Raw genomic sequence first — 23,395 nt, 5'->3', positions numbered from 1 at the left:
ACATCTCTGCCCTCGCACCAGAGTTGAGTTCACATGGGATCAAGCTTATTTATTGAGCTCGAGAGTTTGGTTGGACATCTCTGCCCTCGCACCAGAGGTGAGTTCACATGGGATCACGCTTATTTATTGAGCTCGAGAGTTTGGTTGAACATCTCTGCCCTCGCACCAGAGTTGAGTTCACATGGGATCAAGCTTATTTATTGAGCTCGAGAGTTTGGTTGGACATCTCTGCCCTCGCACCAGAGGTGAGTTCACATGGGATCAAGCTCATTTATTGAGCTCCAGAGTTTGGTTGGACATCTCTGCCCTCGCACCAGAGGTGAGTTCACATGGGATCACGCTTATTTATTGAGCTCGAGAGTTTGGTTGAACATCTCTGCCCTCGCACCAGAGTTGAGTTCACATGGGATCAAGCTTATTTATTGAGCTCGAGAGTTTGGTTGGACATCTCTGCCCTCGCACTAGGGGTGAGTTCACATGGGATCAAGCTCATTTATTGAGCTCGAGAGTTTGGTTGGACATATCTGCCCTCGCACCAAAAATGAGCGCTCTACCACTGAGACATCCTGCTCCCTCTCAGCTAGCTGCAATTTATATGGGGAGTGAAGTTTCATCCAATTGAAAACTGAACTGAACCAGGGATGAAGTACACCAAAGGCGAGCGTACTAATCACTTTGACAGAAAGCTCCAGGAATCCTTTCACAATGAAAACATTATACAGTGCTACGCGTTAACTAGAAAAAGAAAACTTGCTGAAGAGGTACAGTTTCACTATTAGAAAGAAATACACTGTGTTCCTAAATTATCACTGAAATAATTATAATACATACATTCTAATATTCGAAATAACGAATATCTGAAAAATGTATTTAGAACATTCGAACTTTTAACAGCACCATTCAACAGTGGGATTTTCAAGCAGAAAACGGCACTGAAATAAAAAAGTATGATGAGCAGGAACATGTAATAATTTCGCTTACTACTGTAAATAAAATACAAATGATATTAGTTAAAATAATTCTCATGTCCAAAATAACAGTGGGTACTTTTACTCAAGTACCTCTTAAGAAAGAAAGAAAAAAAATATCCAAAGTGATGCAATTTTTGTGTTCTGCTCAGACAGTAAGGCCCTTCACTGCCCTTTCCACTCATTTTTATTTTTTTTTTTTTATTTTAACAGTACTGGATATCAGGTAATTTAATAAGGAAACGCTATTAAGGCAACTAACTCCTTACCTGGTGTGATAAATAAATCAGTAAAAAGAGAAAAAGGCGTGATTTCTCATCTGGCAACACCTGAATAAGGATAAACCGAACAGAAAGTGGTCACAGAAAATATATTGACTGATTCTAAAAGATGTTACAGGTAAGCTTAACAAGAACGGCATTTTTTCTCATTATACAGTGTGTTTCAAAACAACACCGACAACGTTTGGGAGTTGATTCCTCACACCAAGACAAGACAAAATGTATAGAACAACCTGGGTGCACAAATGCTTCCTTTTGGAGTTATAGGCTGTCGTAAACATGAAAAAAAAAAGGAACTTTAAAAGTCCATAGCTTCAAAACTATGAGGCCTACCGTAGTCGGGTCAAGACTTCACTTAGGAGTTAGTATATGCCCTATCCAAATATCTCTTTCAGAACCCTGTGGTACTTCCGCAACAATTTTTATAGAGGTAATTGGTGAGTTACTACAAATTATAGGCCCGTAGCCAAACCCCCTATATAAACATTGTTGCGGAATTCTGAAACATATATTTTTGGGTAAGGCACATTAGTTCCACAGTGAAGTCTTGACCCGACTACGGTAGGTCCCATAGTTTTGGAGCTATGGATTTTTTTTATTTTTATTTTTTATTTTTTATTATTTATTTATTTATTTTTATGTTTACGGCAGCCTATAACTTCAAAACGAAGCATTTGTGCACCCAGGTTGGTCTATACTTTTTGTCTTATCTTGGTGTCAGGACTCACCTCCCAAACGTTGTCGGTGTTGTTTTGAAACATCCTGTATATCAGCCTGGGTAAAATCGAGTAATTATTACGAAAATACTAGCTGAGCAGATATGGATTATATCGTATAACAGTAAATAATTATATTTAAGGTGTGAGAATAATTATTACAAAAGTTATAATGAAAGTTGCTTACTTATATATGTATATGCACAAACTCCCAACTTAGAGGTAAATTTAGCCCATTTAACATTCTTATTCCCTAAGCCTGGAGAAACACATACTCCAAATTTCATTAAAATCGGATGAAATTTACGGAGTTATCATGCAATATATAGATAAAGTGGCCACTTTGTACGTAAGTCAGTTTTTAATCCTCTCAAAACTACAGAAGAGAGCAGAAACTATGTCGATTTTAAGTTCAGCATCCTACGATAATGCTCCGAGGCTCAAGGAGAGAGTGATCAAAATTATTAAATAGGTGGAACGCGAATGTGGGAGGTAACGAGAGAACGCCGAGAAAATCTACGGGCACGATGCTGTTTACCACAAACTCAAATGCTTGGGATCGAACCAGGGGACAAATGGGGGAGGGGGGTTCACCAGAGAAAGCGCTCTACCACAACTTTCGTAGCCCCTCTTATCAATGTTCGTTTCTGTAATGCAAAGACTCAAGTGTCGGGCAAATTTTAACTCAAACTACGTCCACCTGGGTTACAAGAAACGATTTGGTAGTATTGATTAGCTCCTTCAACTTGTATACACTAAATAGCTTGCTTTTGAAATCTATGATATGCTTTGTTCACAAAATACAAAATAAGTGGTGAAAACGGTAGTGAAAAGCCTTAGTCTCTATTCTTTTGTGCATGCCCAGTCATCACGAGTACATCGCCTAATTGCCGATACGATGTTCTTCATCTTTATCACGCAATGACGAGACAGTAGTCAGTCAATGAAGTCTCCAATTTCACTTTCATTAAGCTTTCTCCGAACTGAATTGTTAGTATAATCAACAGTTAATTATCAACGTATCTCGATTATACTGTAGTCCGAACATTTACTGAACCCGGATTACAAATACGCACTCGTAATTTTGGACATGAATTTTGAATATTAACTACATGATATACTATTAATTTTTTGGCATTTTTTTTTTTTCCTTTTACTGTTAAAGTAAACCAACAACACTATAAAGAAAGAGAAAACGCAAATAAGCGAGGCAACATTTCCAAAACAATGTACGCCTTGTGAAGAACGATGAATATGGAGTGTATTAAAGCAGAGCATACAAGGTCTATCCAATACATATCCGGCCTTATTTTTATTATTATTATAAAGTAATAATCCTGGATGGCACCACTGTACATTTTTCGTGTGCTTGTCCGGCAAATGGCTTGGTTGAATTTGAGTTTTGCGTCCTTTTACAGCCTCGTGGCTATAAAAGATATGGACATACAGCTTAACGGGGAATCCGATCTACATGAGCTCCTGCCTGGAATCGAGCCTGGGTTTCTCGCGCCGACCACGCATACGACCAGAAAGTGGTGTGACAGTAAAAATAGTAGTCGTTACTGTGTTAAGTGCTGTTCTTTTTACAGCACAACGTATACATAGAGCAATGATGTCAACTATCGAAAAATCCCAGGCGCCAAATCGTCATGGACTTTTTTCTTTCTTTTTTCCTAGTATTCCTAACTTTTACTCGCCAGTAGTGTTCAATTGGCGCCTACTTTTCAGAACTGGAACCTTGGTCAGACCACGAGCCCTGCAACGATACATCATCACGTTTTGTCAGAGGTTTGGTGACATAAAGTCGAAACAATCAGGACGATTCCGCACGCATTTGGAGACGATACAATTGGAATTGTACAAATCAGAGAATGGTACAACCTATATAGACAAGATTGAAACACTGGGAAGCTATCCATACGATGTAACAAGGAGGCTATTCAAAGTGTGAATGCTTTAATCACAGCAGATTGTAGTTTCACCGTTACAAGCAACAAGCAGATCTCGGCATGCACAGGGTGGATGCAAAATATATGCACAAGCTGCTTTCGCACTAATAGAAACGCTTCGCTTGCAATTTGGACAGGATATGCTGGAGACTATCAACAATGATCCTGCGGTTCACACTACTGTGATTAGCGGTGATAACATTTGTGTGTATGGGTATGACCTGGAGACCAAGTAGTTCTCCCAATGAAAACATTCATCCCCTCGATCCCCCCTCTAGGACACGAATGGTAATAACCAAAATCAAATTGATGTTAACTGTTTCCTTTAATTACTGTGAACTATGAATCACCAATACGCACCAGGGCAAAGAGTTACGAATTAGAACCTTAATAGTACCCGTGGCAAGCATGATACAGTTCGTCGAAAAAGACTATATCTGTAGGCATCGCACAACTAGCAAGTACATAACGATAAGATACAAGTCCACTGCACAGAAGTGATCTAAAATTTTCTGACAAGAAACATTTCTGCCATTCGACAGGATCTCAGATCTCCAGACATGGCTGTCTGCTACTTTTGTTCCCCCCACCCACCCTCCGGAGAATCAAAGGAAAACTCACAAGTTACACGCTTTGGCACTAGAGAGGACATAGTGGGTAAAGCATCAGCTAAGCTGAGAGCAATTCCAAAGGGAGAGATCCACACCTGATTCCTGCTTCCAGAATTCGATGTACGGAAGCTGTATGATGCTATTTCATGGTGACTGGGAACAAAAATATATTAGGTTAGTAATTATTTTTTTCTTTTTATTATCACTAGGTCGAATAGTTTTTGGATAGACCTTGTATACTGCCTTGATGTAATGAATCATATCGATTTACTTCACTGACCCTCTTGCATCCTTAAGAAAAGTTTTGAAATTATTGTCGACTTTTGATTCACCTACCTGAACATTAAATTATCTTGTAGCTTTTGTCTTTATTAGCTTGCTATTACAGAACTCTTTCATTAACAACTATTGGGGGGAAGCTCTTACCCCCAAAGACTCTCAATCAACACTATACGTATACAAACAGACAGTGAACTTGTTGATATCAGTAAGAATAGTCTAAACTACTTCGTCATTCGATTACAGCTGAAGTAAAGTTTGCTTTGTGGTGGACAAACACCATATGCTTTGATTTTCCCGTTTCCTCCCACTTCCTTCATTCACCTATTTCGTTCATTATCATAATCACCGTCTCCCTTAGCCTCAGAGTAAAAACGTTGGACATTAAACTAAAATCTCGCGACGAGTCGTAAAACGTCATGACGAGTATCTCAGTGAGGATGAGTGATGATTGATCAGAAAGTTTCGTTTGGTACATTAACCTCAATCGCAGTTATTTCTGGATTACCAAACTGAGTTCGTCACTTCTCAAGTCAATCCCTAATCGCCTCACGGAGCCGAATCAATAACGACAATTTTCTGCCCCGGGACCACATGCATCAAAAGCGCTTACTAACCATTCAAACTGTGCTGCAAGATCACATATTTGAAAGTTTACACGATACGGCGTAAAGAAATCGAACCGAAAACTTTAAAAACTTTTTGAATCTTGCCAAGTACCTATTTGAATTACTCATCTGTGTTTATGATTAATACAATCATCATCAATAATAATAATAATAATAATAATAATAATAATAATAATAATAATAATAATAATAATAATAAAGATTTTCCTTCAGCAGGAAAAGTGTACTTACGCGACGCTTTTGAGCACACTGAATCAGCATCGCTGAACCTTGACCTAGATTTTGGTCGTCGTGATTTGCGATGGTCACGTACACATTCTAGCCAACTTCTTCTGAAAACTTTTTCTTCGGGGTTTGGGCCTCCCATGTATGTACACTGAAAAATAAATAAATAATACATTAATTACTTCCATCCTAACTTACTAAAGCAATTTCAGGAAAAGGAAATGTTTCAATAAAAGACGAGTGGATCATTTATCTTAGAAGAGTCCTTGTAACTTTTAAAATAATAGTTAAGTCGAAAATTCTCGAACAGCATGGCCAGAACGAACTTAAAAACAATTAATTTTTTTAGAAATCTATATCAAATTGTACACTAAATTTATTTGATTAAATTCAATAGATAATAATAATACACTTTCATATTTGGAACTTGCGTATTAGGGAATCTATTCAATTAGCTATATTGAACTGTCACTTTTTATCACCGTATATACAGGATGTTAATGAACTATACCGACAAACTGTAAGAGGTGATTCCTTACATCAAAATAAGAGAAAAAGTTCATATGGACCTATGGCGAAAAGTGCATAGTTTCAGAGCTAGGGCTGTCCAAAATCGCAAAAAGCCAAATTTCAAGAGGTCCTATTTCGAATTCTAGAAACTGTGGATGGTGGTCCGTATCACTGTAAAGGAAGTCAAGTATACGCAATTCAAAGATGCATAATTCATGAATGTTCAATGAGTGTACAGAGTATTCCATACAAGGTGAAATTCCCAGACATGTCATCTACCGAATTTTGAGATCTGCTCTGATTTTATGATTGGTCCGAAGGAGGCAAATGATAAGCCTTGATAGCAGTGAACATGGAATCCTTTGGCATGATGTCGGAAGTGTTAAGGATCGTCAGAGGTGTGGTTTCTCGTATTCAGGAGAACGCATTCTGTAATGTTTTCTTACACGCTTGTAAGTGAAGAAAACGTGGAATATACCATGACGAAATACACTGCCGCACACGTTATTCCGAACACAAAAAGACATAAAGCTGCCGGTTCCTAACACTTCTGACTTCCTTCCAAAGCAATGGATATCCATAATTGTGAAGGCTTACCTCCAACCTACTTTGGGCCCTCCTTGAAATCAGGGTATATCTGAAAACTCTATTGCGAGCATATATGAGAATTACACCCTGTAGGGAATACCCTGTACTTATTGAAAATTGACGAAATATGCACTTTTGGATTGTGTATCCGTGGCTTCTTTTACGCTGCTGAGGAACGCCATCCACAGTTTCTGGAATTCAAAATAGGACCTGTTGATATTTGGCTTCTGCGCGATTTTGGACAGCCCTAACTCTGAAACTATGTACTTTGCGCTGTAGGTCCATATGAACTTTCTCTCTCTTATTTTGATGTGAAAAATCACCTCTCAGTTTGTCGGTATAGTTCATTAACACCCTGTATATACTGAAAATGCAGATATAACCAATGGTTACTATTTGGTATCAAAATGTTCACCATCCTCTGAGGTATTGATCAACACCAATATCATCTCTCTATGACTTACGGTTCATGAGGTATGGCTCCTCAAATCTTCGGAAATCGTAACTTTTTTGGCAAATATCTCAGAAACAGCAAGACTGACGCGAAAAATTTCAGCACTTTTTTTTGGATAGTTGTTGATGCTCTATCGAATGGAGGGATCAAAAATGGACAAAAAAAAATCGCAAACAAACAAACAAACAAACAAACAAACACACACACACACACACACACAGACAGACAGACAGACAGACAGACAGACATTGAGAATTCAGTAACGATCTTTTTAAGTTCGCTGAAAAAGTTCGATGAAAATACTGACATGAGGAGCTTGCTTGATTTCCTCTTACCAGATTAACAGTCCTAGAAACCCAACATAAAAATTATATATTTTCATATGACACTACGTCAGATTATAACTAAAATCCACAGACTAAACGAAAACGTATTAATTGAAAGGCCCTTTCTTCGCACGCACGGGGAGAATAGGATTAAAGAAAGTACCACGTGAGTCAAAATGATGTTCCCAACTTCGTTAATTTATTATTCGAACAGTAACGAGCTTCTTTTGTCAATATATTTTTTTTCTCTCAAAACGTTTGTTTTTTCCTCTTTCTATTACAGAGGCGTAGTTACGTAGACGTCCACCAGGAGGCAGTTTAGTCGAAAGTGAGCAATATGGCTTCTCACAGGCCACAGAGCGTTGTGTGTACTTGATTCTCATTCGAGTTAAGTCCGTTGTGCATTTCTGTGGAAAATTTAAAGTATTTGTATCGCCACTTGCTACAACTGTGGTAGAATTGCATGAGCGTATCACTGCAGCTGCGGCCGATATCGACCCTGGCATACTAGGAAGAGTTTGGCAGGTACTTGATTATAAGCTTAGTGTGTGTCGTGGATCGCATATTGAATATTAATAATATGTTAGAACAAAGCTTTTTAAGTTGATCAATCAGTGTGTGTAATCTCTGTTTACAAACGTGTTATTAAGAAAGAAAGGAAAAAAAAATTGAAATAGGGAACATCATTTTGACTCACCCTGTATTTGAACTCCCCCTTCCGCCCTCTGAGGATACACATTTCAATGAAAGTGTGATGACAAAAATCCGTATACTCCCACCCTCACCCTTGGGACCGATTGGGGCTGATCTTCCATTTAAACGGGATCAAAAGTGTCACTATTCATCTCAGTGACCCCGAAAACTATGGACCGAAACACACACAACCGTAGTTTTCCATTGTTTTTACACGTCACTTCTGCCCACCCACTCTCCTGAACTCCGACACTAAAAATTATCAATGGAATATCAAAATTCCTGGGTTGACAATTATGTCAAGCATAATTTTACTTGATTCAGCACAGGCCACACACAAACTCTCATTCGCTTTTGTAAGAGCCCGGCAGAAAATCTAAGTTTTAAAATTGTAATTGTAACCAGACTCATTGATATATGAGCTTGTATTTTAGAATTGAACTGACTCAAAACGTTTTGCTTACAACAATTAGTTATGAAACATACCGCCCCCCCCCCCAAAAAAAAAAGCAGAACAACAAGCGACGGTGAGACAACGTCGCAGAAAGAAAATACGAGCTGCAGAAAGATTGGCTAACCTCTAGACGAAAATTACTGCCACAGAAAGACTATCTAAAATAAAACATGATTCAGAAGAATTAAACGTTTGACATGATAACATATCAATAAACTTTAGAGGCGTGCAAGGGAAAAGAAGCGATACGAACAATCGCAAATGCGAGCGCTACAATCGCCAGTGCTTGCTACAGTGCATGCACCCGAGTTGAGACCCTAGCAGACAGCTGTCCGGTAGCGGATGCTTGTTGAGCCGTTGAGCATTGCTTGGTACCGCTGCGTCGTGGTTATAACGTGATTGTGATACTCAGAAACGGCTACCTCAGGACGATTTGTGAAAGCTGGGGGGAGGGGGGTATAACTAACTGCTTTGCAGCCACTGATTTTTCGTTTGAAGAAATTGGTACAACTGATATATTGGTTTACATTAAGAATAAATGGACCATCTGCTAGCTAGAAGAGAAAGAGGAAATGTTTGAAAATGGCTTTAAGTCAGAAACATGGTAGTCAATACAACCATCACCAAACCTATTTCTGGAGACAAATTAATGTCTGAAGAGGTGACATTCAAAGTTGTAAAAAGGATTCAAAGTAACTTAAACGATTCGTCACCATGTTTTAAGATGGAAAAAAACTTTTTTTAAGTAAACATATGTGGGGCTTTCTTGATTGCTTACTTATTTAGTTATTACACTGTAATAACTAAATAAGTAAGCAATCAAGAAAGCCCCACATATAGTTTACTAAAAAAAAAAAAAAAAAAGTTTAGAAAAATAGAACTGTAAAAAAACTTTTTGCGCTTCAACGGTATTACCTAAAATGCTTGCAGAAAGTTTTTGGATTTTTCGTAAGTCGTCGCAGAAAGTTGCAAAAGTTTCTGTTTTGGGGTTGCACCCTTTTGAAACCTTCTCGTGTTTTTTCCTGCCTTGACAGTGACTTTGTAGCCACCTCCCCATGCGGTTTCAGTCGCTGTGAAGCATTGGTCAGCAGAATATCGAACATTCCTCTTAGAGACATTAAAAGAGTCAGTCAAGTGTTACTCTGTGTGCATTTCGCCAGCAATTCAACATTAATCAGAATTAGTGCTCCAAACCGCAATATCATTGTGTTAGGCGTTAGCAAATTTAAGAGAAACAGCTTCAGCCGTAAAGAAGAGCTTTTTAGGAAAACCGTGTACCGTTCAAACTCCAAACCATATTGAGCATGTGTCTCACTTTGTTCTGCAAAGGTCTTGTTGATCTGCGACAAAACATGTCCTTGGAATTTTCTGAACACTATATGCACAATATTTCATATTGACCTTAACTTCCACCCTTACAAACTTCTTATGGTGTAACAATTCAGCGCTTCGGATAAGAGAATTCAGTCATTGTTACAATGACATTTTGAATATTTTTAATGGGGAAATTATTTGGAAAATTAATAATTTTGAAAAACAGTAGGAGCGGTATATTTCATACCTTGTGAAATAATCATGCCTCCTTGGGGCAATTTCGAAACACTTTCCGGATGCATCTCGAATTACCGAAATTTTCAACGAAAACTATCGTCTTTCTCATTGGTGTTTTCTTAAAGCATATACAGAAAACTCATTACATAACATGGCATCAATTGTTCTGGTAGAGATGTATCAGGGCAAAGGCGTTTCAACTTTTATTAGATGCGTGTGCGGTTTCGATGTAGGCCTAGGTCCAAAAGGCGTGAGAGCATTTTATGTAGTGAAACTACAGCACTGAACTTCAAATGTTAGGGTACAAACGCGCCAAACTACAAATTTTGAATCAGTTTTATACATATCGCTGAAGAGAGTCCTTTTAAATACTGGTGTGATATCATGGGTCTTACTGTGTAAGAGCAACAGTTTTTGTAAAGTTTTTGCCCACACAAGGTGAAAAGGCTGTGAATATTCATCGACAGCAGAAGCATGTGAGTGAGGACAATGCACTTGAAAATAATACCTGTTCAAAAGTGGTGCCTGAAATTCATGGGAAAGAGGGATGAACGGATGATATGCCAAGGATTGGATCCTACAATTGTGTACAACTCTACTGCCCGCGTTGTGAACCTGGTAATAGAGGACAGACTGCGAACTGTGAATAACGACATCTGAAACTTAACAGGATCCTGGCAAGGCGCGTGGAATACACACTCATTAACTGAAGCTGAGAAAGTTTAGTTCTTATTGGGTCCCTAGGCAGTTGGATGAGGTGAAGAAGACATCCCAGAAGCCAAATTTCCAGTAGCCTGCTGACAAGAAACAGTAGTGACAATAACTCCATGATCGCTATGGATGAGAAGTACGTATACACCCCTGTTCAATTCCAAAACAAAATGATAGAAAAAACAGTGCAAACATTAATCTTCACCTCCACACAAATATTTCGTACGGTTGCCTCAAACTTCTCTAGATTATATTCCTTAAAAAAAGGGGGTGGGGAGTAATTCTAGCTGACTGTACTGAAAGTACATACGATCAGTAAAGTTCATTCAACGAACCTTCTGATCCTGATGTAAACATTACAGAATGGTATTACTCCGCCACCAGTCATTGGATGATTGGCTATCGGTCAGCGCTTCTTTCGAGAAGCACGTGCTTGTACCCTGTAGGTGTTTTACACATTCCTCGCACGCAGCCATACTGTAAACCGTGATTCGCGCGTAAGGTGGGCCAAAGACACTTTCTGCGCATGTGTATTCTCTTTTATTGCATTAATTCAATTTAGTTCTTAGACACCGTGTTGTTTCTGTTATATAACTGTAAGGAAATTGAATTTCTGGTAATGAGCCTTACAAGCAACAAAAACATTGAAAAACAGCTTATTTGACAATGGACTATTTTCTTTTGCCGCATGGATGTTCCAAGGCTCTTTAACCAATAAAGTGAAACAATTACCACGTGTATCTGTTTACATGAGGTACTGAACGTTCCTTGAGTAAACTATAGGCAGTACTATTGCTGCTTTTGGAGATTGCTTCTTGCACTGCAAGAAACTCGATCACAACTCGCAAGTTCAGGCTTCCTCATGAAGTAGGACAATACATTGTCACATAGAACTGGTATTGTCCTTTTTTTTCAGCACAAACACATCGAATTTCTCCCACACTCACCCTATTCCCTAGAATCTTGCTCACAGTGAATTTTGACTGTTTCCCAAGCTCAAGAACTCCTCGCAGGTCAGACATTTTTCATCCAGAACTTCCCTTGGAACTGTTATATACCAGTTTCTCAAATACACATCCCAAAATTACTTCGCAGATGCTTCTTAACGATGGGCACACAGACTGCGGCAATATGCTAAGGTGGACGGAGATACGTTGAAAAGTGACGGAAAGTCTTACCAAATATTGCATAGGATCGTAGTTATATGTAAATGATACGTACTTTCGTTACATACCTTGAATATATCAAGTATGTTTAGATACTTCTACACCACAATAATTCGATATGAAGAGTCTGTTGTAAATGCTTAACAAAAGACGCTGAGAACGATAGCAGTTCCCATTGAAAATTTCGGTAATACTAAATGCCATACTTTACCAAAATTAGTCTAAGTGACTATTTGTAATCAAGCATCCTTTTACTTATTTTGGAAGTTGTTTTAGTCTGCTTCTGCTTAGTTTCAAAGGCAACGAACGCATTTCGTTTATGCAAGCATTCAAAAATCTGACTGGATAGTTATGCAATTGCTCTCAATCCTCTTAAGGAAAAATAAACTATACATTTTGAAGTGCTAGACACTAAGATCACATACAGTCTGTAAACTAGTTTCGAAAGTGAACTACACAGGTTTTCAAGTTTGTAGATTGTAAAATACATATATTCCATTAGTATAAATGAATTATGTTATTATAATGAGTTTTGGAAGAAACTAACATGCTGCTTTGTAAACGTACTTTTTTTTGTCTTGTTTTGTTTACTAGATCTAATGTAGTATTTTCTTCAACAGTACTTTAGGTCTGTGAGAGACTGTTAGCGATTTTAAGTCGCCCCCACCCACATACAAATAAGATAACTTGTAAAAGCATATATATATATATATATATATTAAAATGCTACAATAGCAATTAGAAGCGCCTGAGCTCCAACCTATAACTTCAGATTTCAAATCTTTCATTTACGGTTGTGTGTGATTTCACGTTTAACAGAGACAAACATTTAAAGTATTACTTTAAATAGTCTAAATTAGTTAACTATATCTTTTTCACAAAGTTTATGATATAAAATTATTGTTCAAAGCCTTTGTATTTTAATAAGCCTTCTCTAAAATCAATACATGCGAATTGTGCTTCCATCTTCCGAGTTCTTTTAAATTATATGTTGAGGACGTTTATATGTTTGTGGTCAATCCTCTCGACAATGGGATCTCGGAAACTACAGGCTCTAGAAAGATGACGTTTTCACTGATTGATTGGAAATTTTGCGTAGATTGTCCAGTTCTAATTGAATATTTAACAAAAGGCCATTATTTCTTTATTACATATTTTAGGGTATACTGGAGGCGTTGAAATTAAAAAAAACAAACAATCATATCCTATGCGTTATACATTCCAACACCACATTGTTGTATATTGGGGTTGCATATGTCTCAGGCGTTTGTTTCATGGCCTAATAATAATGAAAAAGGAAGGATAACCATTTCTTGAGTGTAAGATAAATATTTATTTTTTGTGTGTTTTGTCCAATGAACATCATATATAACTGACATTATAATATTGCATGCAAGAAGAAAGAAAACACTGGTCATACATGAATTAGAAACTCCAATCGGAAGTAGGCCCAAATCTTGCAAACGGTGCGAGATATTGAGAAAAAAAATCGAAAAAATCTCCCCTTTATGATACCCCTTGCCACTTTTTTTTTAAATCAAGACGTCTTTCACTTGTGTCTGTAAAGGGATATGTACATGTGTTGTGAGGAATGAGAAGGAGATTTATGCTCATATACGAATGATGCGCTGTGTAGAGAGCGCAGGCTCAGCTAGTATATATACACTTGCCTTCGGCTAGATGGGGCTCCGCCCTCAGTCCCCCGCGTTTGCTCAGCCTACGGCCTCGCATCTCTTTATGTATCAGACTTTGCATCAACAGTGAATTTCGTGCATTTGATCTTAATATTTGCTGCCAGCTGGGGGCTTTTCCCCCAGACCACATGTTTGCTTGGACTACAGCCTCGCAACTCTTAAGCCCACAATTCTACCGAATTTCAAGATCCTTTTCCTATTTCAACTATCTGAAAGATAAGCTTTTGTATCTCAAGAAAAGGACCATTTAAATAACTTGGGAATTTCTTCATCTCAGCTTCGGATTAACTTTTGGCAATTTTCCTGTGGGTTAGTCCCGGAAGGCTACAATCATGTTAAATTTCATCATTCTAATCCTGCCGAAAGTGTCTAAATATTTTGGGGTGTAGATGATGTCCTATATGAATAACATGGGAAACATTTTTCAAGTCCCCATAAAACCACTCTAAAGTTGGAAAGTTTTATTTTTAGTGATGTTGTTAAATAATCTTAGAGAAAACGTACAAGTTTTTGCCCCCCCCCCCCTTCCTCTCTGGTATTAGTTTTTTACTTTCATACCAGTAAGAAGAAGCGAGATCACTCACACTCCTTTGTGAGCGATAACACTACGCACCCTATTATGCATTTCTTTGTGTGTGTGATTTAATTAAGGTTAGTTTAAAGGGACAAGTTTTGCCGATAGATGTCACTACAGTCTTCGTATCTCTCTCTCATGTATTTTTTTACCTTTCACGAAAATTCAAGATTTCTCTTATAAATTTCACCTTACAGATTTCAGAATTTTTAGAAAAGGAACTTCATAACCTATTGAAGGCAACAATCCGTGCCGATTTTTTATTTAACACTTTCTTCATTGTTGAAATGACTTGTTGTTGAAAGGGTTATCCAAACCTTTAACAATATAACTCTTTCAACAATAAAGAAAATTCAAAATAAGAAATCGGCACGGATTGTTGCCTTCGATAGGTTATGAAGTTTCTTCTCCAAAAGTCTGAAGTCTCTAGGTAGAAATTTGTAAGAGAATTTTGGAAATTTTCGTGAAAGGTAAAAAATACATGAGAGAGATACGAAGACTGTAGTGACATCTATTGGCAAAACTTGTCCCTTTACACCAACCTTAAAGAGCAAACATGTAATATGAGGAGGAATGTTTATTATGTATTTATTGGTACTGATTGTTTTAGATGTGTCAAATTGTCCTAGTAGAATACACGATTCGCCAATACATACAACATTACATAATGAGCAAGACTGATCTGTCTATAAGTCCACGTTGTAACTGGAACACTTTGGTATCACTGTTCTAGCTGATTGGTGAATTCAAATCTGTCTATGAATGACATCTTGACTGACGGACGGAACCTCTGGTTGAACTCCACTGACTGACCAAAACCAACTGAACCGACTGACCTGACTGACGTGGGTGACTTGACTGACTGATCACGAAGCCTCCAAATCTTAATATTTTATATGAATTAAATACTTCTTTAATTCATAGTTTTTCTCATTTTTGAATCAGTTCCTTTCTTTATTATTTTGGCATCAGATGGTTTGTCAGATGTCTTGCTCAATATGTCTGTGTTAGATGAAATTTTGACAACTCGTGATTCTACTAAGCGTTCTTTGAAAACACACAGGAAATTACAATGTCAGTTGTTTCTTAACATTTTCACGTTATAACATATTCATGCGTTTGCATTTACATTCTGATTGAGTACAATGCCTTCGTATTGTTTTAAAGTTGAAGTTTTTCTTCCTTGTTGCTAGTGCATTAGCCTAATTGACCTTTATAATTTAGAATGACTTTTACAAATGCCGAAAATCAAAGTCATGCTACAAAGTATACCGAATTTCAAGTTTTTATTACAAGTGCCTAAAACATGAGATTATAAGTTTTAAAAAAAAATTACAAGTAACATGGTGAATTTCTTCATCTCCCCTTTAGATCCCTAAATAACTCTATGGCTTATGGAGCCCGGAGGTTCAATGCCGCGTTTACAAAAGCTCTCCACTGACTTCTATCCTTAGCCAATTGGATCCGGTTTCTACTTTGTATTCCTATCTCTGCGAGATCCATCTTAATATTGTCCTCCCATCTGCGCCTAGGTCTTCCCCCTTTAGACCCCTAAAAATTAAAAATATTCACTTTTGGCAAATTTTCCTGTAGGTTAGTCCCGAAATGCTACAATCATGTCAAATTTCAACATTCCACGTCAACAGAAAGTACCGGTAACCCCTTTATTTTAAGTCAGTCAGTTCGTGTAGTTTTATATATAGTTAGGATATATAAAAGCATTAGCAGTCTGAGACTGGGACATATCGTTACGAGTTGGATAATACAACACACCATCTACTATTAACTGTACTCTTTCCTGACTAAGTATAGTGTAAATCTCTCGGAAAGTTAAAGCAATAATTCTCAATTGATATGCGCGAAAGTATGACTTATTCAATAATAATTAGTCAAAAACAATTGTGATACAGATTGTACCAGTCAACGCATTTATCGTACCTCACCTTTTACGTGATTGCACGAACTTTTTAATATCACCTCATGTAATAATTGTAACTCTCATTACCTCCTCCTTCCACGTCGAATAAAATTTAAAAAACTTAGTGGAACTTTAACTCACAAATTACGTCTCGCATGATAGCCCCCTCCCCCGCCTCCACTTAAATAATTGAAACAATGACTAGGTCATTTGTTTGTAATACGTTTGTACCATTTTCCTGATAGGGTTACTTGAGAGGTCAACTGGGGGGCTATCTTGGCGCCAAGATAGCCCCCCCCCCCAAATACCATCCCCTCCTCCTCGAAAACTATCAGGGTACAAACAAAACTTTTTTCGGCACAAACGATTTGCTTTCGAATGGTGTATTTCAATTTTTTGTGCTGTGATACGAGGGGCTATCTTCGAGCCAAGATAGCCCCCCTTCCCAGTTGACCTCTCAAGTAACCCTATAAGGAAAATGGTACAAACGAAAATATTTTCGGTACAAACGTAGTACAAACGAATGACCTAGTCATTGTTTCAATTTTCTAAAGTGTGTGTGTGTGGGGGGGGGGGGGGAAGGCATCTTGCCATACGTCACAAATCCCGTACTAACTGTCCAATTTTCAAGTTTCTAGCTTAAGCAGTTTGTCCTAGGAGTCAATCAGAACATCTTTTATATAGAGATATTTCTCAATTCATAACGGTACTAGCGATACTGAACATGTTTTAATGAATTAATTACGATAATGAGATGCCAATAATACGCATATATCATCGGTAACAAAAAATACGAATATAAACAAAACAACATTTAACTAATCGTATTAATAACTAATAACAAAAATAATAATTACCTTTTTTCCTTCACAGAGCCACGCTGCAGTGTCGAAACTCACTTGAAATGCCCTTATTCGTCTTTTGCGGCCCTTCTTCATACAGCGAGGACACCAAAAAGTTTCCTGTTAAAAATAAAGCAGATAAAATATCATTGTATTTTCTTTCCTTAATCTTGTTTAGAATAAATCTACCTGAAGAACATGTAACTTTACTCAAAGTCATTTTTCTCGTGGTATCAAACTACATACAGCAACTTTTATAAGATACGCAGATTATAAATGCGAGAAGTCTGTAGATAAGCAATAGGGAAAATGTTTAGTGTGAGAGCCATTCATCGATATTTGCTGACGCATGACAAAGATACTACAGATGGCACTCTCGCAGTGCTACAGAAGGTCGTTCGTTTTACATCCGACTTTTTTTCTTTCTTTCTTCATATATCTTAAGAGATACCGCGCCGCAACCACAGACCATGTTCTATTGGACCCTCAGCATTGAGGACTATCACATGGCATCGCTTTAACAGTCCAAATGCGCAAAAATCCATTGAACTGACATCTGGGCCTTTCACAGGAATGTCTCCAAATGGAATGACATGAATTCCTAATTCCTCTGCCATTTCCTGATAAAAATGCAGTGATGTTCTGGTGGTATGACTCCAAGCCTTGTGCATATGGATCACCACCTGATTTGCGTCCATTCCATACAATTGTGGGATGTCTTTTCAATATATAAGTGTCAGATTGGATTGTTGAAAGTATCTTGTATTCACCTTCACGTTTTTGTCTACCTTGTGTATCATCAACTTACCCTCATATGCGAATTCCGTAACAATCGCAAAGCCACAAGGGAAAATCCGTGCACTGACGAACAAAGTTGCTACGGCCATTGTCGTCAATGTCACGGTATCTGATCGCCCGAATCTGACCACCACCAGTGAGATAGACATATGATTCTATTGCATTCTAAAAAATACGTATTTAAATTATTTAGTACCTTTATTATTCAGCTGAACCCAACTACAACACAATTACTTAAATTCCATGTATTCAACAAATACACTAACAGAATTGTACATCATAATCCGTCGAACCTTGTAGTCCCATATTCTATCTATATTTGCACAGGTTAATGCTATTTTCAACGTTCATAATAGTATGTGTTCAATTCGAAAGCACTTTGTACCAACTTCGTGCCACTGCCAACAGATTCATCCATCTGACAACTTTCTTCCATTTGGAACCCACCAGGTACTTTTCATACCGTTCCCTGCAGTTAGTCTTACGTTCGGCCATGTGACGCGGTAGCAGGTGGTATATACACAGGCCTTCCGCACACACTTTAACCTGAGGCGTTATTTCATAGTTGACAGTGCAAGGTGGAATCTGAGGCCCATATCACGTAAAGTCGAGGGATTTTCTTGGTACGCCAATCGACGGATTCCTCTCAGCACTGCAGGTGTAGTTTGTTTGCAGCCCTTCTCCTGGTAGTTTTTGTGGGTTAATATTTCGCAAGGGGTGTAACGCGCCACAATATCATTCGCAGTAATCATCCTGAGTGTTAACTTATTCTCCCGACACTGTTTCACAATGCGTATGTACGGAAACAGAGCATGGAAAAGGGCCATTACGTGACTCTACCAACACCGGTTGATTTTCAGGACCATTTCACAACAGTCATTACCAACATTCGCGCACTTACGAGGTCGGACACAGCACTACTCCCGCCAGCAAACCCAGTTCCAGCATGATACGCGAGGTGGCAGCACCGAATCGAAAATGGTCGGATATACAGCGAAAGCAGAAAGTTCAGATGAGCGATCTATTATGTGCCCGGCAAGTATAAAGGTTGAATAATCAGTGCTTTAGAACTGTCAGATAGTGAAGTGTGCTATTCAAAGAAAATGGCTTGGCCGTCTTTGGTATACAGCGTTCTCCTTTAGAATACACTCGGCGGCGGCTGCCTCTTTCGGTTGGGAGAGTTTTGGCCATTCCCGTACAGCCCCAATCTCGTGTCTAGCGATTTCAATCACATTCAGGCATTGAATAAGGTTCTCAGCAGAAGACACTTTGGAACCAATGGCTAAGCAGTATGAAATGCATCAACCCTTTTGGTTATGTGGAAAAACAGACGTCTTCTTGTTCTTAATTTTCGCACTACATTTATATGTCTTGCATAAATACTTCAGTCAAGAGCTCCCAGGGAAAAATCCCGTGTAACACAAACACCTGCGAGTGCTTTACAAACATCTTAATGTTCCTCAGACATGGAAGTACACTCGCGAAATGCTAAGTGCTATGATAATGAAATTTTTATGTATACTAGATTTACACTGCAAAGAGGTGGTTTTCAACCGGTTCACGAAACAACAGTCCGTGAAATTATTTTGCCCAGTATCACTTGAGATGTGATGTTTTATATTAGGAGTGTGGTGCTTCATATTTACTGGTCTGCCAGTAACTTAAGTTTGGATACGACCGACCGTTGTAGATGATTATGTGCAAAAGAATGAAACATCTATAAACAAACACAACGTATGGTAAGACTGCAACTGTATCTTCTTACTGCTTTAACCCTTTCACTACCATTTTTTTCGGAGTGAGAAACATTAATATATGGTTATTTTAAGTTGTTGTCAAACGTATATATAAAACATATTTTCCGCCGTTTCGTTTTTCGACGTGGGAAGGGTGGGACACATGTATCCCAGTGATATTTTTATGTGGGACCTATATGTCCCAGAGGTAGTGAAATGAATGATCATCTTGTATTTCCAATTATAATACATATATTGTCAGTAAATCAAATGGGTCGTAATATTTTACATTTCGCATCCTTTTCCAAATGACAGTACATGCAACTACTGCTTTATCACTAGCACCTTGTTCTTCATTTTTATCTGTTCCATTATCACCACGTTCACTTTCACTACTGTCTATTTTATAGCGTTCATAAGAATTCTATAAACCATTAACAGGCTTCTCTTTAATAGTGGAACATCGATTCATAGCAATAACATGCGGTAAATTATCACGGGTTCTCTGAGAATGTATCGTGGGACACAAATGTCCCAGTGGTACTGAAAGGATTAATGGAATTATGCACCTATGCACGAAGACTGTCGTTTGTGAACTAAGTGTAACACTGATGATAATGGAACTGTCTGTGAAACACGTTCCGCCGATTCTGCAAAGCAGCCTCTCGCAAGCATAAGATCCACTTTCGCTCTAACCCCCGAGGCTGTGATAACGAGATGGATGACAATAATTGTATGAAAGAAGTGGGAGGAAACCGGAGAACAAACGGAAAATCCGCGTACATGGTGTTTAGCTTATAAATCATGAAGGCCAATTGACGGGAGCTGGGATCGAACCACAATCCACGCATTAGAAGTGAGCGCTCTTTCAATGAGCCACCGCGGACCCTTACTGCACGAACTGAACTCAGTTATATCATTCTAGCATCTCAAACATTTACAACTAATTAGACGCAGATTACGATGGAAAACACATGACCATTTCTCTGACACGTTAGCAACCACTGCAAAAGGCCCAGAGATTCGACGGGAAATACTCGCTTTCTACTGTGTTTACAGAGCCACTATATACTGTGTTGCTACCTCATTTTAATCTGGGTATTCACTTCTCATTTTCCACCAATGTAGTTTTCTTATTTTATTTTTATCTAACCAGCTAAAGATATTGCCTGTACTCACGTGCTTTAATTAGAAACAAATTGCTATCAGGTTAAGACGCTTCGGAAAGCCGACATCTCTGTGGAAATCAGTGTTACGGATGATGAAGACGTGTTCGCTTAAGGTTGATTAAAAGGGACATGTTTTCCCGACAGATATCACTACAGTTTTCGTGTATCTCTCATGTATGTTTTACCCTTCACGAAAATTCAAGATTTCTCTTACAAATTTCAAACTACAAACTTCAAATTTTAAGAGAAGGAACTTCATAACCTATCGGAGGCAACAATGAGTGCCGATTTTTTATTTAGAATTTTCTTCATTGTTGAAACAGTATATTGTTAAAGATTTCTGATATTCAATTTCAACAATGAAGAAAATTTTAAATAAAAAAACGGCACGGATTGTTGCCTTCGATAGGTTATGAAGTTCCTTCTCTAAAAATTTGAAGTTTGTAGTTGAAATTTGTAAGAGAAATCATGAATTTTCATTAAAGGTAAAAAAATACATGAGAGAGATATGAGGAATATAGTGACATCTATCGGCAAAACTTGTCCCTTCAAAACAACCTTAAGACGCTGAATCGATTGCAATACTACCGCTTTTGTTCTATGGCGAAAAATGTTGAAACCGAAAATGAATAATTTCAACCACTTTCGGTTTAAATAGAGTTAACTGAGGAGATGGAGCCTATTCTTAGGACGCTGAATCGATTGAAAAACTCCTTCTCGATATCTATTACCGTTTCAACTCTACCTGTCAACAGACAGACGGACGGGCGGATGGATATAACTGTTCCATAAAGCCTTGCAACATTTATGCATAATATATTTTAAAAGTCTAAAAAGGCTGAGTTAACTGTTCTCGACTAGGAATTTTTAGTCACTAACAAATGTATACTAACTGGGAAAGAGGGTTAAAAATTTAGGTCAAAAATAGAGTATCTCAGAGCCCCTGAAGTTAGGGACACGAAACTCGATATCAATATTTGGTATCACTCGAGCAAATAAACTTTATGTGTAAAATATCATGTGAAACATTTTTTGTGAAGGAATGAGTGTGAATATAAGTAATTACTGTCAGTGCACAGCATATTGAAATGAATTTTGAGTGATTGTATGTGTAAATGTGCTCTTTTACTATCCTCGTTTATGCGTATACCCCCCGTAGCTGACTCGCCTGCTCCTCACGGACACACTCCTCGCTAACGCTCGGGGCCTCTGTTGCGCTCCTACCCTGACTCGGTTAGACAGTATTCGTGTTTTTAGTGGCCGCCTAGCATAAGTTGGTTTGTATTTTATGTACTGTAGCTTTTATGCCATACATGCACAGTGTATTTATAGTGAGCGCTTAGTGCATGCTCTGCTAAAAGAAATACAAAGCTCTAACCGTACCTGAACATGTAAGAAATGTCTCAAAATTTGGAAGAACCATCTGTTCGAGTAATGTAAAATATTTTTCACTAGAAATTAGTAGACACACGAGGTGTGGTAATTATAAAACGAGACTGCCCACCTTCTGTCGCGCAGGATCGTGGGGAGGGAGGAGGGCTAGCTAATGATGTGTTGCTGATCTTGAGCCTTCATGAGCAGCCACTGTTTGTTTCATGATTCTGAAAGCTTTTCTTTTCTTTGCAGACTTGCATGAAGTGGACAGTGTTCTGTAGTAGTGCCGGAATCATGGTGAACAGTAAAGTTGAGCAGCGCATTAAAATCAAATTTCTGGTGAAATTAAAAAAAAAAAAAAAAAAAACCGACGGAATGTTGTGCAATGTTAAAAGAGGTGTATGGGCATAATGCTATGTCACGTGCGAGAGTTTTCGAATGGCAGAAACTATTTTCAGAAAGAAGGAGGAGGTTGAAGATGATGAACAACCCGGTCGCCCTTTTGAGTTCAAGAACGGACGAAAATGTTCAAAAAATTAACTTGTGCGGAAAGACAGACGTCTGAGCATTCGGATGATCGCAGACATGACGAACATTAACAAAGAGAAAGTAAGACAATTTTGAATGACAATTTAAACATGACAAAAGTTTGTGCAAAAATTGTCCCGAAAACCTCTTTCAGGAACAAAGACATTCGAAAGACCCTTTGCTGCGACGTCATGGAACGACTCAAAGCAGAACCAGACTTACTAACACGTGTTATCACATGTGATAAAACATGGATTTTCCAGTATGACCCCGAAACTAAGCGTCAAATGCACTGGAAGACTCCCACATCGCCAAGAATGAAAAAAGCACGAATGAGCAAGTCGAATGTGAAGGCAATGGTCATCTTTTATTTCGATATCACGGGTATCATCATGACTGAATGGGTGCCTCAGGGTCAAACGGTGAATCAGACTTACTACAAAGAAGTCCTAATCAAGCTGAGAGAAAGAATAAGGAAGAAGAGACCGGATTTGTGGAAGAACGATGCAGAGATCCTCCACCAAGACAATGCGTCTGTCCATAATGCCCTTTCTGTGAAGCAGTTTTTAGCAGTCAAGCGCATTCCTGCGCTCGACCATCCTCCGTATTCCCAGAACTGGCTCCCTGTGACTTTTACCTATTCCCAAAAGT

At 38.3% G+C, this 23,395-nt stretch overlaps 1 protein-coding gene across 3 annotated transcripts in view; it reads right to left on the bottom strand.

The window, feature by feature from the left end:
- Positions 1-23,395, bottom strand: part of LOC145684331 (uncharacterized) — an 88,449-nt gene that overhangs the window by 60,263 nt on the left and 4,791 nt on the right. For all 3 annotated transcript variants that reach the window (XM_081756529.1, XM_081756530.1, XM_081756532.1), the window contains exons 2-3: positions 17,155-17,259; positions 5,665-5,809 (exon numbers count right to left, since the gene is read on the bottom strand). In XM_081756529.1, the coding sequence (XP_081612655.1) occupies positions 5,665-5,809; positions 17,155-17,259 (250 nt within the window). The remainder of the gene's footprint in view (positions 1-5,664; positions 5,810-17,154; positions 17,260-23,395) is intronic.

The sequence above is a fragment of the Thermobia domestica genome, chromosome 4 (assembly GCF_964235325.1).
Source record: "Thermobia domestica chromosome 4, izTheDome1.hap1.1, whole genome shotgun sequence".
In the NCBI taxonomy this organism is placed as follows: Eukaryota; Metazoa; Arthropoda; class Insecta; order Zygentoma; family Lepismatidae; genus Thermobia; species Thermobia domestica.
This window is presented reverse-complemented; position numbering and strand designations above follow the sequence as displayed.